Source organism: Miniopterus natalensis, chromosome 6 (genome assembly GCF_054644295.1).
Source record: "Miniopterus natalensis isolate mMinNat1 chromosome 6, mMinNat1.hap1, whole genome shotgun sequence".
In the NCBI taxonomy this organism is placed as follows: Eukaryota; Metazoa; Chordata; class Mammalia; order Chiroptera; family Miniopteridae; genus Miniopterus; species Miniopterus natalensis.
In genome coordinates, this window is record NC_142086.1 from 44,926,741 (window position 1) to 44,942,174 (window position 15,434).

General features: G+C 38.8%; 1 protein-coding gene across 2 annotated transcripts in view; it reads right to left on the reverse strand.

Annotated features, from left to right (window-relative positions):
* HACD2 (3-hydroxyacyl-CoA dehydratase 2) overlaps positions 1-15,434 on the reverse strand; it is an 80,129-nt gene that overhangs the window by 8,799 nt on the left and 55,896 nt on the right. For both annotated transcript variants that reach the window (XM_016199940.2, XM_087818185.1), the window contains one exon: positions 1,554-1,675. In XM_016199940.2, coding sequence (XP_016055426.2) covers positions 1,554-1,675 — 122 coding nt within the window. The remainder of the gene's footprint in view (positions 1-1,553; positions 1,676-15,434) is intronic.

Consider the following 15,434-nt stretch of genomic DNA (forward strand, 5'->3'; position numbering starts at 1 on the left):
CATTATTCCCAGTAGCCAAGATATGGAAGCAACCTAAGTGTCCATCGATAGATAAAGAGTCTATCTAATGAAATATTACTCAGCCATAAAAAATAATAAAATCTTGCCATTTGTGACAGATGGCCCGAGAGGGTATTATGCTAAGAGGTGTGTCAGAGAGAGAAGGACAAATATCACATGATTTCACTTACATGTGGACTCTAAAAAACAGAACGAATGAATAAACAAAACAAAACAGAAACAGACTCGGAGGCACAGAGAACAGACTGCGGCTGCCGGAGGGGAGGGGTGGGGCGGGGGGAGGGGTGGGAAAGGTGAGGTGTAAAGTCAGTCCTGGGGATGTGACGCACGGCCTAGGGAATACTAGTCAACAGTATCGTAATAGCTTTGCGCAGTGACAGATAACTAATTTATTTTATTGGGATCGCTTTGTAAGGTACATAAAGTTGGATAACTATGCTATACACCGGAAACTCATATATAACGTTATCTATCAACTATACTTTAATAATAATAATAATAATAGTAGTAGTCTTTGGCTGTCTGTGGCTGACAGTGAGCACTGGGCTCCAAAATTCCAGGTACAGGAATTGTGCTGAGATATCTATGATGATGAAAGGAAGAAGTTCCCCATTGCCAACCTCAGCCATGCTAAGGAGGATGGTGGAAAAGGAAGAATTTTCCATAGGCCATGGAAAACAAGGACCAAACAATTAGCTCCAATAGTAAAATCAGGGCTTGGTCAGCGAAGGTTCCCTATAACCAGGGCAGACAGCTTTCACAATGCCTGCCCAGGCTGGTGAGAGACTGTTTTGCCCATTCTTCCCCAAATGTTTATGGGGGAGGAAAGAAAGACAATAAAGGAGTCCACATACTTGAAATGTCACAAACAACTGGCTTGCCTCTAATTTAATTACTGAACTCACATATTTTCTAGAAACCACTATTTTCCTTCCATGAGTTGAGGCATCTGGGCCCCAAGGATAATTTTACTCCTTTTGCTTTGTCAATCCTCCCCACAGTCTTTTTCAACTCAGAAAACTGCTTGCAACTGTCTCATGGATTAGTTCAGATAAACAGATGAATGTCGGCCTTTTATCCAATTCATAATGAATATTACTGTAAAAATAATCAAAGCAAAATAAACTGATAATAAACTAAACTGCCTTCTAATGTTTGTTACTAATTAAAAATTAATTTAAGAGTCATAGCTTGTTGACAAAATTGAGGAGAATTGGCCTTGGTCCAAAAAACAATCATAAGGACAGAAGTTCATCAGTTAAATTTGATACAGAGAAAAAAGGGATGTTATATCAAATATCTATTGAACAATTTAACTGAAAAGAATTGATTCAATAAAAATAAATATAAAAAATTCAACAGTATTTATACAATCAAAATTAAGTAGAGTTCCTTATGAAATCTATAGAACAGCTTTCTACCCAACCCCTCACTCACACAATTTTTTTTAAAGAACTTAGAGGCAGTATTTAAACAATACTGCAGTGATAAATCATTTCAAAAGTTGATCTTCATTCCCTGTACTTCATTACCTGGCCCATTTGATGAGGTAAGGCAGATGGTTTAATAGACTGAAGGTGTAAAAGGAGTAACGGATAATTTCTGTGATTGTCCAGGCAATAACAAACAGAAGGACACTGTCTTCACTCTGTACCTGGAAGAAGAGGAAAACAAAAGCAAAAAACATTTGATAACAAAAAGCACTCACAATGTGCAGCCCCCACCCTGCCTGTCCCTTTAGAGAGCTGGGGGTTAAAGTATGTGGACACAGTCACTAGTCTCTATCCTCAGTCGCCACAGCACAGCACAGAAAGAGCTTGTCACATAAAGGAACTCACGCCTATGACAACAACCATTTAGAAAGCCAACGGGAAGAGGCAAGTGAGAAGAAACTCAGCTTGATGCAGGGACTGCGAATTATATGAACTGTAGCCCACAAAAAGAAATTAACATGAGGAGAATGTGAACTGATGTTAGAGGGAACCAAGAGTGGTTAGATAAGGAGGGTAGGAAGCTTGGGATCCATTAACAAGAATTTTAATTTGATTTGCAAGATAACTAGGAACCTGAGGAAATTTCAAGGAGGGGAAATGTAATGATTAAAACAAAATTGAAGCCCTGGCCAGTGTTGCTCAGTGGTTAGAGCGTTGCCCCAAGCACAGGAGGGTTTCGGGTTCGATTGCCCATGAAGGGCACATGCCTGGATTGCAGGTTCGATCCCCAGCTCCTTCTCCCCTCCCCTCCCTTCCTCTCTCTAAAAATCATTGGAAAAAATATCCTAGGGTAAGGATTAACAAAAAAACACAACCCTTACACAATTGAAGATGAAGCTAATTCACTGGGTAAGACGGATTCAAGTGGGGGAAGCGCTGGAGACCATCTAGGAGGCAAGGCCCATTTGTTCTTTCCCACGGTGATTTTGTCCCACAGCCTAGGCCCAGTTTAATTCAAGGATTAAAGAAACTTCCATGCTGATCACAGGAAGTAGCTAAAGCCAGAAAAGCTTTGGAATGCCTAACCTCCTATGAAATTGGTTTCATGCAGAAAGAACAAACTTCTAAAAGAGCCCCTTAGGTGTTTTTTCTTTTCTTTTTTTTTTTTAAAGAGAAGTTCTCATTAGATGCCTCAGACTGCAAATCTTGCATGAAAATCTATTACTGTGGTTTGAACTTTCAACACCTCCTTCCCACCCACCCCAGCTAAGTTTACCATGATCCTTGGTGCTTGAAAACCAGTCATAAGAAACAACCTCCCATTGCAGTTCACTTATGTTTTCTTGCATCCAAAGAGGGCAGTTAGAGTTGAATGTGAGGAAGAAATTCCACTGAGTAAACCAAGCACATTTTAAGATGGATTTTAAGTCTTACTCCTAAGATCTGATACAACAAAGGTATGGCATTCTAACTTTAACTCTTGCTTCTTTGTATTTGCAATGTTAATAGTTTTTAGCACTTATATTCTTCCTCAGAAAGTGTACATGGAACGATCCACCTACACAATGAAATAAGCAGTCATTTACATACCTATTAACTAAATTGCTCTGACAAGGAATTTCATAAATGCAGTTACTATTCTCTAAAAATAATAAGAATTTTGTATTGTCAAGAGCAAGAGTACTTTTTGTTTCCCTGGTGCTCTCATACTAGCCAAAGTAAAGTAAAGTAAAGTAAAGGCTAACATCTCTAAAGCTTTCCTGTTTCACTGTTCGGTCTGCCCCCAAATTCCTGCTTAACACCCATCTATACTAAAATATACTTTCAGAGCACACTTTGCTTTTTGATCTACTTTGTAATCCTCCTCATCTTAAGAGGATATGTTTTATAGTTTTGGGCTGAAGCCTTGCTTAAAGATCTCTGGGTTATAATATTTTGTGCTGTAAACGTCCTGAAGGATAGGAGAGTGTTTTATTCATTTTTTGATTCCCAAAAGCATTTTGTGCTTTTCACAAGTAGGAGCTCAGTAAATATTTGTAAAGCAAATTAATTCAGTCTTAATCAGGTCATTTCAAGATTCAGTTCCCTGCTTTTTGATACCTGACACTGGTTTCTGTGTCATCTTAGTGGCCTTCAAGTAGAGAGGTAACAAACAAGCCCCTTCCCCAAGACCTCCCACTCATCCAGCCTAGTGGTTACATGATTCACTCTCCCCTCCCCTCCCACCCGTGTTAGCCTTGAATCAAAAGAACTATAACAAACTCAGACCCGGGCTAAATGTGAAACCTTCCTCTGCCTGGTACAGTGAGCTGCACGCTGGACCCTCCAGGCTGCAGACGGCAGGTTTCCGTCCCCTGCTCTCCAGCGAGGGAGGAGGCGCTGGGCGTGGGTGGCTTGTATAATTTAGCCAAGGGAGTTTACATAAAATTCAAGCTGGAGAAACAAATGAGTGGAAGAGAAAAACCTTTCCACACAAACAGCATCATATGTTTGACTTTAAAAGGCTCAGGGAGTATCAGTACATGAAAAGCTGTCATTTTTATTACATTCAAAGAAAAACAGATGGTGCCACATAAGAAAATCACAATTGTAGAAACTCTATTCTTTTTAGCATTTTGGAACCTGCTGCTTACCACTCTGGTTATTGTTAAAAAAAAAAGAAATTCCCTGATCATGCTTTATGGTGAGTGTTCCTTCCTCTTCTTAATACCCCTTTCATTTGTGAAGCAAGAGATTTTGGTAAAATCAAAGCGAGGACTAAAGTCTGTTTTTGGCAAAAGTGTGAAAAGTATGTTTACCTTAGTCTGTTTTGGCTGCCATAATAAAACACCACAGACTGGGTGGCTTAAACAACAGAAATGTATTTTCTCAGTTTTAGAGGCTCAAAGTCCAAGATCAGGGTGCCAGTGCACTTGGTTCCTGGTGAGGACCCTCTTCCTGGCTGGCAGCATGCTGCCTCATCACTGTGTTCCCACGGGGGGGGGGGGGGGGGGAGGGAGGAAGCTCTCTAGGGTCCCTCTTAGAAGGGTACTAATGCCCAACCTCAGCTAAGCCTCATCACCTCCCAAAGGCCCCATCTCCAAATACCAACATTTTGGGGCTCAGGGCTTCCACATATGAACTTAAGGGGACACAATTTGGTCCATAGGAATGTTCCAGACCAGGTGCCAGCAAACTTCTCCTGCAAAGGGCTAAACAGCATATAATTTAGGCTTTGTGTCATATGCAGCCTTTGTCCTGTATTCTTCATTGCTTTTTACACCCTTTAAAAATGTAAAAGCCATTACAAATTTCAGGCTAGATTTGGTCCACAGGCCAACCCCTGTTCCAGATCCATTTGACTCCCCAACTTTCGCTTCCTGTTAACTCCTACAAATATCATTCTTCGGCCTTCCTTTGGTGGACTGTGTGTGTGTCTGTTGCCAGGGGTGGTGGGAGGATGGGTACTGGGTCAGGGGAGAGTAATATATCTATAACCAGTGCACACTATGAACACAGGAAGTACTTAAAAACATATATAGGCAAGTTTTTCATGTTATGTCACCTTAGCCTCTCAGTAATCTCTTTTTGTTGTTTGTGGTAAAATGTACATAGCAAAATTTACCATTTTACCATTTTTACATGTATAATTAGCTGGCATTAAGTACATTCACCATGCTGTGCAGCCATCACTGCCCCTATCCATTTCAGAACTTGTTCATATCCTAATCAAAACATACACATTAAGTAATATCTCCACTTCTCCCTCCCTCTAGCCCCTGGTAACCACTATTCTACTTTCAGTCTTTAAGAACTCGCTTATTCTAGGTATCTCATTTAAGTAGAATCATACAATATGTGTGTTTCTGTGTCTGGCTTATTGCACTTAGCATAATGCTTTCAAGGTTCATCCATGTTGTAGCATGTGTCAGAATTTCCTTTCTCTTTACTACTGAATAATATTCCACTGTATAAAATACCACATTTTGTTTATCCACCTATCTGATGGACATTTGGGTTGCTTCCATCTTCTGGTGATTGTGAATGCTGCTGCTATGAACATGGTGTACAAATACCTGTTTCAATACCTGTTTTCAATTCTTTTGGGTATATACCAAAGAGTGGAATTCCTAGATCATATGTTAATTCTATGTTTAACTTTTTGAGGAACCACTAAACTGTATTCCACAGTGGCTGCACCATTTTACATTCCTACCAACTGTAACAACAGTTCCAATCTCTGCACATTGTCACCAAAACTTACTTTATTTTTTGTGTGCCAGCAGCCATCCTAATGAGTATGAAGCAGCAGCACTGTGTTCTGGTTCTGATACACTACTCCCTAGTGATTAGTGATGTTGAACATTTTTTCATGTGCTTATTGGTCATTTGTACATCTTCTTTTAAGAAGTGTTTATTCAAGTCCTTTGCCTAGTTTGTTTGTAAAAATAATTTATTTTTAATAATTATGGTGACAACAGCAATAAAAATAATTGTACTTAATCATTACCACACTCTTAACATATGACTAGGATTTTATTTGCCTCATTGAATTCACATTTTACAGGTGAGAAAAGTGAGGCTTACAGAAGTTTGAACCCAGGTTGTGCCCTGAAACTAAATAGCTCTGACTTGTCTTCTTGGTCTCAGGTCTTACACACACACACACACACACACACACACACACAAATACTTTTAGCTATAATGTGTATGAGTATATATGTATGTATAACATGCATACGTGTATGTATATGTACATATATACACACATGTATATCCTAGCTTTCTCTACTGAGAGGTCAAGAAGCAATAATAATTCCAGTAGCAAGGAGCAGCTCAACTACCCAGATACTGGTTCTTAAATAGCATCTATCCTCATTGCTTCTTGGCCTTTTGGCTAAGATCAAGTCTAATGGCCTCAACGAAAACAAACCAGGCTCCTTGGCAAAATGGCTGATTCCAGGGATGGGGCAGGCGAAGTACAAGATGAGTCTGGAAATCTTTTTTGTCAGAAAGTAAGGAAATGCTCAAGGAATGACGGAGACAAGTCAGAAGGCCAGGAGAAAGGCCTTCCAATGGCCAAATCACAAACAATTTTAGCATCAAAGTAAATCACAATCTACTGGATTATATAAAAATTAACGAGTCCAAATTTATGTGAATAAAATAAATGAATAAACAAAAGGGAGAAAGGAAAAGCTATTCCTTACAGCAGGATGCCAACTAGTACATGTAAGAAAAATGGCAGAAATAGAGAATCACCACTTGGTAACCATCATAGAGGTGGCTGATACAGGCAGGAGTCATTCCCACAAAATAAGAATCAACAAAAAGAGCAAAAACGTGACTTGAAGGTGGAGAAAGCTGACAGACACAACCAGGAGGAGGTGATCAGGGTCAACATCAGTAGGGCTAGGATGGGTAGTCATGGCACTGCCACCTCACGTGCCGCTAAGAAAAGCGTGGCACCATTTCTGTGGCATTCCTGCCTGGAATGCATGGCTTGAACTAGTTATGAAGGAACACTGGATGGATCTAGGTTGAGGGTCACTATAGAAATTAAGACCTTTATTCTTTAAAACTGTCAAGGACATGAGAGATGGATGGGTCTGAAGAGACCTGACAACTAAATGTAACACATCTCTGGCAGGAATACCACAGCAACCATGCTTCTGCTTCCCCCCCTAGTGCTTGGCGTAATATCTGGAGCACAGAAGATACTTAGTAAATATTTGCTATTCCAGAAAGAAAAAACGACATTATTTGGATAGTTAGTAAAATCTGAATGGGGCTGTGGATGAGATGGTACTGCTGTGTCAATGTTGGCTTCATGACTGCAGTGTCATATGCAGGTGATAGAGGAGAGTGTCTGGAACATGTATTTGAGCATTTAGGGGTGATCACAGGAATCAAGTACGGCTTACTCTCAAAGTTCAGGAAAAGACGAATGATAATGGGTGCATAAATACGGAAGATTAGGCCATGGGACAAATGCAGTAAAATGCCAATGGTTGGGGAACCTGAATGAAGGACAAATGAAAGTTTTTTGTACTGTTCTGGCAACTTTTCTGCAAATTTGAAATTGTTTAAAAAAAATCATTTAGGTACTAAGCATCCACTCTGTGGGCAAATACAACTATCAGTTTGTTTCTAGATATGTTGTTTTTGATATGAAGCCTCCGAATCTCTTGGAAAAGACATTAGAACATTTATAACAAAACATATAAATAAGAGCACATTAAAAGAGGGTAACTTGAGAAGAAATAATACATTTAATGTTGACCCTCAATTTGTATTATTTAGACTGTAAATAATACCCTGAGAGAAGGTCCATAACGTTGCTTTGAAGAGGGATTAGCTTAGCTATAAGGCAAAATCCAATTTTAACAAATGCTTTAGATTAGGATAATGATGATTAAGATAATAATAACTCCCATTAGCAGGGCTAATTATTCCTTAAGTATGATAAAAGTAATTATGTGTGAATTTTCACCAGCTAGCTCAAACTATTTTAATAAGTACAAAACACATTCATTTCTATGTGAAAAGTCAATTATATCTGTTTTAAACCTCGGGACATAGAAAAGAATTCAAAACAGTTCTTTAGAAATTTGTCATTAAAAATTTTTGAAAAGATTAGGTTTCATCACAGCTAATATGTAGCTCGCATTAACTGAGCACTTACTAAAGGCCAGGTACTGTTCTAAGTGCTTTATATATATTAATTCATTGAGTCCCCAAGACCACTCCATGAAGGAAAACTGTACCTGGGAGACTGGAACAATTCTTTAGGAACTGGAACAGGCTAGTGGAGCCTCCCAACTGGGGCAGGTGAGGTATGACATGCGGTCCCAGCACCCTGTCCTTCCTCTGCCTTATTAGTTACCCACTCTATGGTATTGCTGTCTGCTCAGTTTTGTTCCTGCACTATGCTGGAAGCCCTGTGAGGGCAGCACCTGTGAATTTCCTTTCATGTATCCTAGGGCTTAGCACAATACCCAGCATATAGATGATACTGAATAAATATTTGTTGAGTGAATAAGAATGAATCAGTAAATAGATAGTGACCCATCTGCAGTATGAGCCTGCATGTTCTCTGACTTGGTTGGAAAAGCCTTGGGTGAGGAGGGCAGCTCTGCAGTGCAAGTGAAGCTGAAGATCTCAGGGCTGATGCCTAGTTGTGATTTCAGCTGAGGGTTGGGCTGGAGAACAGGACAATTCTGACAACATTCCTGGTCCTTCTAAAATTTTATTAAGCTTTTTGAACACAAATGTAACTCATTTAGTTATCTGTTTAAAAGGAATAAATTGAAATGTAACAAATATTGACACATAGTGGTTAAAAAAAAAGATGTTTGGATTAGTATTAATTTTTTCACATGACAATTCATGATTAATATTTATTAAAAATCCATAATTGGGTACATGGTGAAAAAAACAGAAAATACTATTCTTTTTAAAGGAAAATGGGAGTTACATTATAAAGAAATATTGATATTGCTCCTCTTTAAAGGAGAGAAAAGCATGCATCTACACAGACTTTTAAAAAACATACAATGACAAAGAAAACTGGTTAAAAAATTCTTTCTATTACAACAGAGTACCTAAGGACTATTTTTTGATGTGGCCTAGTTTAATGTTTTGGCCTGCCAAAACAACTCTTGGTCATGAAGCCAACTTTTCTGAACATGCAATGAGAAAAATGTATAAGCATGCACTCAACAAACAATGCACGATCAATTCTGCATTTACGACAAAGTCAGACATGCAGATCTGAATGCTAAAATGCTCCCATTAGTCCAACTTTTAATGTATTTAACGCATTTCCTGAAAAACATGAAGCTTAGCTAGTTACTATAACTCTCCCCCCCCTCCAATCACTGCAATTCTGGAATCAAACAGACCTCCAGACTTCCAGGCTTTATGTCTGAGGCAAGGGACTTATTCTCTCTGTGTCTCAGCTTCTTCAGGTGAGGAAGCTGAGACTCAGAGAGGATAAGCATGGCTGTTAAAGAATTAGAAAAACATATTAAGTGCTTAGCAGAGTGCTAGCCACTTAATAAATGGCAGTTATTCCATGAAAGGAAAAATTCAATTCAACAAATATTAAGTTCCTACTATTTATGCTAGCCATTGCTTTGACATAGTACAGGCTGGTGGCTGTCTCTGTAGCTTAAACAGCAAGATAATGTTTGTTTTGCTTCTTGTTGTTTAAGAGATGTCATCTCTCCCTCTTTTTGAAGGTTAATATGCTTCTACCAATTTTGGGAGGTCTACAGATCTCACCAGCTGCTAGCCTTTCCCAATATTCTTCCAGAGCTCTGTTTGATCATCTCACTTCCATCTATTTCCTTCAACACACTCAAGCATGGAGAACGCATCAGAATGGGATAGTATTTAGTCCCAACCTTGATCGTATTATTCAAACCAGTATAGGATCAAAGCAATAGGTTACTGTGGTCCCATGAGGAGGACTGGGCACACTCACTTCACAGTCTGCCTCCAAATCTCCAAATGCAGTATCCCTATGTGCCAACCCAGCACTGTAGATGGGAGGGGATGGAGCACTGTCAGAAATGTAACTGACATGTCAAAACAACATGAAATTGGCCACATATATTGTGAAACATCGTGGTTCTTTTTGTTCTATTATGGCAGGTTAATAACTTCAATAAGACAGAAAATAAAAATAAAAGAGATGTATACCATCTTCTGGAGCAGAAATATTAACACACTGGCCCATGGTCCTGGCCCACTGATGTTCTCTTTGGGCATATACAGTGCTTCAAAAATATTTCATCCCATTTTTAAAATTGGGAGAGTCCACATAAAAAATCATCTGAATTTCTGCCTTTTCTTTAAAAGTTCAGATTGCATACTGCTGGATCCTTCCACAATCACTAGCTCTTGTGAGATGGCGCAGGCTCCATCCAGTCACTGATTTTCTTGACCTTTCTTTTAAAACCCACCTGAGGGACTGACATCTGTTGCCAGTTGACAACCTCTGCTATAGATGGCAAAATGCTACACAAGTGTAACATTCTGAAAAGCTAAAGTTTGAAAACCTATAAAGTATTATTTAAAACTTTGGTTATTGATTCATTTTTACATTTGAGGCTTTGAACATACTTTTCTTTGAGGCAAAGACCTCAACAAAAGATTTCTTAAACCTGATCCAACAAGACAGCACCAATGCTGAAGGCAAAAGAGATGCATGATTTTCAAGTTTTTTGGTTATTCTGGTAAATTTTTTGCCAGGGCAAAGGTAAAAGGGAGAAGATGCCAAACTCATCTTGTTAAAAACAAACGTTTATGGTAGCAATCTGAAGTAAACAAAGTCTTTAATGCATCAAGCTTAATAATTAGTTTTCCCCCCTCTAAAACGCAAAGCATGCATCCACACATGTATATCAAGCCAAGTCTTACAAATTCCCGAAGTGCACCAGGGTTTCACTTCAGACTTGAAAGGGTCCTCTCTCTGGAAAATGCAGAGAACTTAGTAACAAGCTTTATTTTATCCATGATGCATCACAACTTGTAATGAGAGTGTCCTGACTAGACAGGGCTTCTTGACATGGGTAAGTGAAAAAGATTATTGAACCTCTTCCTGGAAGAAACTGAAATATACTCTATATATATGTCACAGGAGCAGGGAAAGGTGACGATTTCTTCAAGATTCCCAAGGAGACAGTTACCTACTGCATTCACTGTGCAGACCGACCATCAGGAAGAGAACCTACTGATATTCTTGTCAGTTTAAGTATTTTTTAATTAAACTATTTGATACTCCATATTCATGCTTGAAAATAAAGTTATACTGAAAAGGCTACAGTACATAAAAAACCAATTTGGCAAAGGAGCAGGTAATTTAAGAGATAGTTCCTCCTGCCACATATTAAAAGTTTTCAAATGAATATTAATCAGTGCTTTAGAAATGCCACTCATTGTACTGTGGGCACACCTGTCTAAAAGCAGTTTATAGGTAATAATTTTTAACTTTCCTTGACTTTGCTGACATATTTTAGCAATGCTCACGATGCATGCCAATCACCTCACTTTTACAGTATGAAATGAGAATCTCTGAGCACATTAGGATAATAATGTTGACTATTTTTGTATGGCACCTTTTAACTCAAGTAAGAGAGAAAAGGCCTATGAAATAGTTTTCAGCAAAGTAAACCTGGGGACGTTATCATGGTGAAGCCACTGCAGAGGCCACACTGTAGGCCTCAGAAAGGGAGTGACATGTGGCCTCTAGTCTCACCAGAATCAACTGTTCCCACTGCAGATGACACTACCATCCACACTAAAATTTGGATTTTTATAACAATTTAATCTAGGGTACTAAAAACATCCCCAGATTTTAAGAACAAGGCATACCATGCATACCATATTAATTTGCTTTGACTTTTTGGTTTCTTAAAAAATCAGTCATGTATATATGAGATAAAATATATGAAAACCTAATTGACTGACATCAAGAGAATTATGTTACACTGAACACTGAACATCTGCAGCTGCAAGGTCCAATATGGTAACCTCCAATCACATGTGGCTATTAAAACAAAATAAAATTAAAATTCAGTTCCTCAGCCACATTAACCTCATTTCAGGGTTTCACATATAGCAAGTATGGATCATATGGAACAGCACAGATACGGAATATTTCCATCACTGTGGATAGTTCCACTGGACAGTGTTGGGAGACGAAACACTCAATCTAGAAAAATTTGGTAAGTAACATGCTTCATTGCTATACAGTACCAAAAAATTATTATTATTTTTGGCTTGAAATAACAGTCTAAATAAGCATCTTAATTCATTTCACCTTCAAACCATGAATGAACACTGGCTAGAATGGCAGAACTCACTCACTGGTAACTCACTGCTGACAATAAAACTTGACAGCATAGCGCTGTGACACAGCTTTGTTTCCCTGTGTTATTCTTCAATTCAAGTTGATGACATACAATCAACGCTGAAACCACTTAAGTCCCCAGCCTGGAAATCTCATGTGCTTATCTGGGAAACTATTTCACACCCAATGTAACAATTTTTTTCTTCCTTCACTCTCATTCCTCTTCCATGACAGTTTCCTAATGTCAAAAGTCAATCATCTGTGTTAATCTCAGGACTGCAAGCTACCAGATCTGGCTCTGAACAGGCTTCCTACTATTTGTAAGTAGTAGCAATACCTAAGGATACTACCCAATAGTATAGAAACGTCTTATACTTGAAGAGGATGTGTTCCAACAAGAAACCTCTGTCAGAACCTCATTATAAAAAATAGGAATAATGTAGGAGACCCCACTGGTGCATCCAGAACATCAATTAAAGGGAGGGGGGAGCATAATACTTAAAAAGACTAACGGAGCTGTAAAATGCACTAGAAGACCTAAGATCTGGAAGTTCTGGAGCAAATGGAACAGAGGACACCAATAGTGCTCAAGCCTGAAGGACCGGGCATCTGCCAGACATTCTACAATGGGGAAGACTGGGGCTCCCTCAGGAGTGAGATTCCCCCAAATGAAGATAACTGTGCAGTGTTCGGGAAGTTTGCTGGGTATAACTGCTCTCTCTCATAACAGAACTGACAATAGGAATGGTGGATGTCAGATTTAGCCCCTGGGGTGAGAGAGCAAAAGAAAAGGTCCTATGAAGCTTCAGTGAGGGATATTTGTGGGGCAGGGTTACCACCAGGAGCAGAGCCCAGAGGAGATAAAGATTAACATTAAAAACAAATTAAACCAATTTTCCAATTTTGGAGCTTGGAACCTAGTCAACAACAGGGAGGGGCAAAAGTAGGTTTACAGTTGTCTGTATGGAAAGTACAATAATAAATAAGTAACAATACAAGAATAAATTGTTTCATGTACTCATAACTGTAAACCTACTCTTGTCCCACCCAGTATTAACTGACAAAGAGGGCTATGTTCTATAGGAAGTGGTGGTAATGTTGGCTTGCATGGTTTAAGATATTTATTGTTTTTGTTTTTTAACATAACTGACTTAATTTTCAAAGCACAGTACCATCAGAGTAAAATATATTTTGAACAAATGAGTGCCAGCAGAGTTTTTCAAGGGCTACAAAAGAACTGAGACAATGAGAGTAAGATGCAACATGGAGAACCTACACTAACCTAACAGGATCTAAATATTTTTCAATATTTTGAAATAAAATCTTTATACACAGCTCAAGGAAATGCTGGAAAGGGACAGACAAAAAAACAGTAATAGAAAAGTAGACAATGTGATTTTGCCAAAATCACCTATGCTAAAGATAGGCAACGGCAAAATGAACCATCAAGCTATGAGGAAAGTAACTACCTTTTAGTGTCCATTATTAACATATGTGGAAAGTGACATTAAAATAGTGTAGTATTTGTCCAGGAGTTGTCTAAAGTTTGAAAGTGCCTGATTAACAATCAAATAACGAGGTTTTCCACCTTTAGAGTGATTCTAGTTTTAAAAGTGAAGGTGATGCGAATCCACCTACAGAAATATTTAAAATAGAAAGTAAATGGGGTGGAGAATTTTAGACATTCAGCATTCAAGATACTGAATGTATCCCAATGGCCTTTGCTCTCTCCTTTGCTCACTTAGATAGAATGTCATTGTGGAAAGAGTAGTGGACGAGAGGACTTCTGATCCAGGCACGGTACTTGAGGAGGGATGATGTGCCTCAGATACACTTCAGCTCCTCGTGTGACTCATGAAAACAAGTAGATACTCTTCCTGCCTCACTGAAATGCCATGTTCATGGATAGCCATTAGGGACAGAAGCAAGTGTGCCACAGGAAATACGCTAACAGGAGATGGCAAAGGCATGAGCATACTGTGATCCCAGCTAGAGGACCCAGAAAAACTTGCAATGCAACCAAAACAGGAACAGGAGTGTGATACTACTTTTCTTCATATTTTAGCTTCCACGAGAGTGAAAAAGAAGAAGGAAGGAAGAAGAAAAAAACTGTGTTCCATCTATGAAGGAAGTAGCATTCCTTCTGAAGCGAAACTGCTTTGTAAGGGACTTCAGAAGCTCTTTGTCAAAAATTACATGTTAGAGACCTTGGTTTCCATATACTGCTGCCTTGTTTTCAATATATTTTTCTCACTTAATCTTCACAAAAACTCTGTGACATATTAGTATTAGTATTACCATTTTACAGATGAGAAAAACGAGACTCAGAAAGCTAAAGTGCTCTGTCCTAAGCCACAGGGTAAGTGTCAAAATCAACACTTATTAACCCCTCACATAAATTATGGATACTAAGCCTCCATGTTCTAGAATACTGAGTTCAAATTACATAGAACATAATAAACTGTCCAAGGAAGGTGACATTTCTTGAGAAGTCCCAAGAAGAGAGATGTCTGCACAGTATTTCCTCAGGTGGAAATGACCTCCTAAACACTCTTCTGGGTGGCTTTGGCCAAGCAACGTGAAGTACACGCCCAAGACAGAGCTCTCCCCAGCAACCCACGTCCTAAGTGAAGCAGCTAGATTCCCTATGTCTCTGGAACTCTAAGGCTTTTGTTCTTCAAGAATGAAACTATGGCTCTTAGAAAGAGATGGTAAGATTTGTAGGATTCAAATAAATTAAGTAGAAATGTGAAGTAAAATCAAGACAAGTCAAATAAAAGTTACAGCACAACATACAGTATCTTTGAGCATTTCTCAAATCTTAGAATTCATAAGATTATCTGAGGAGCTTGATAACAATGATGGTTCTCTGGCTCCACTCACAAGTGTGGGGCAGGACCTGGAATGTGCATTTTTAATAACCTTGCCAGGTAATTCTGTTCCAAACAGTCCATAAACCCCAAAATGAAAAACAGTCTTGGAACTTTCATGGAAAAAAGGCCAATTGCAGGAATTCATCACAGAGTCACTTGAGCACTAAAAAAATCAGAGAAGCAAATAGGCAAAATGTTGCCGACAAATACTCAGGGCCAGCCAATGTGTGCATTTTATGCATAAATGATTTGACTGAAGAGTCATATCTC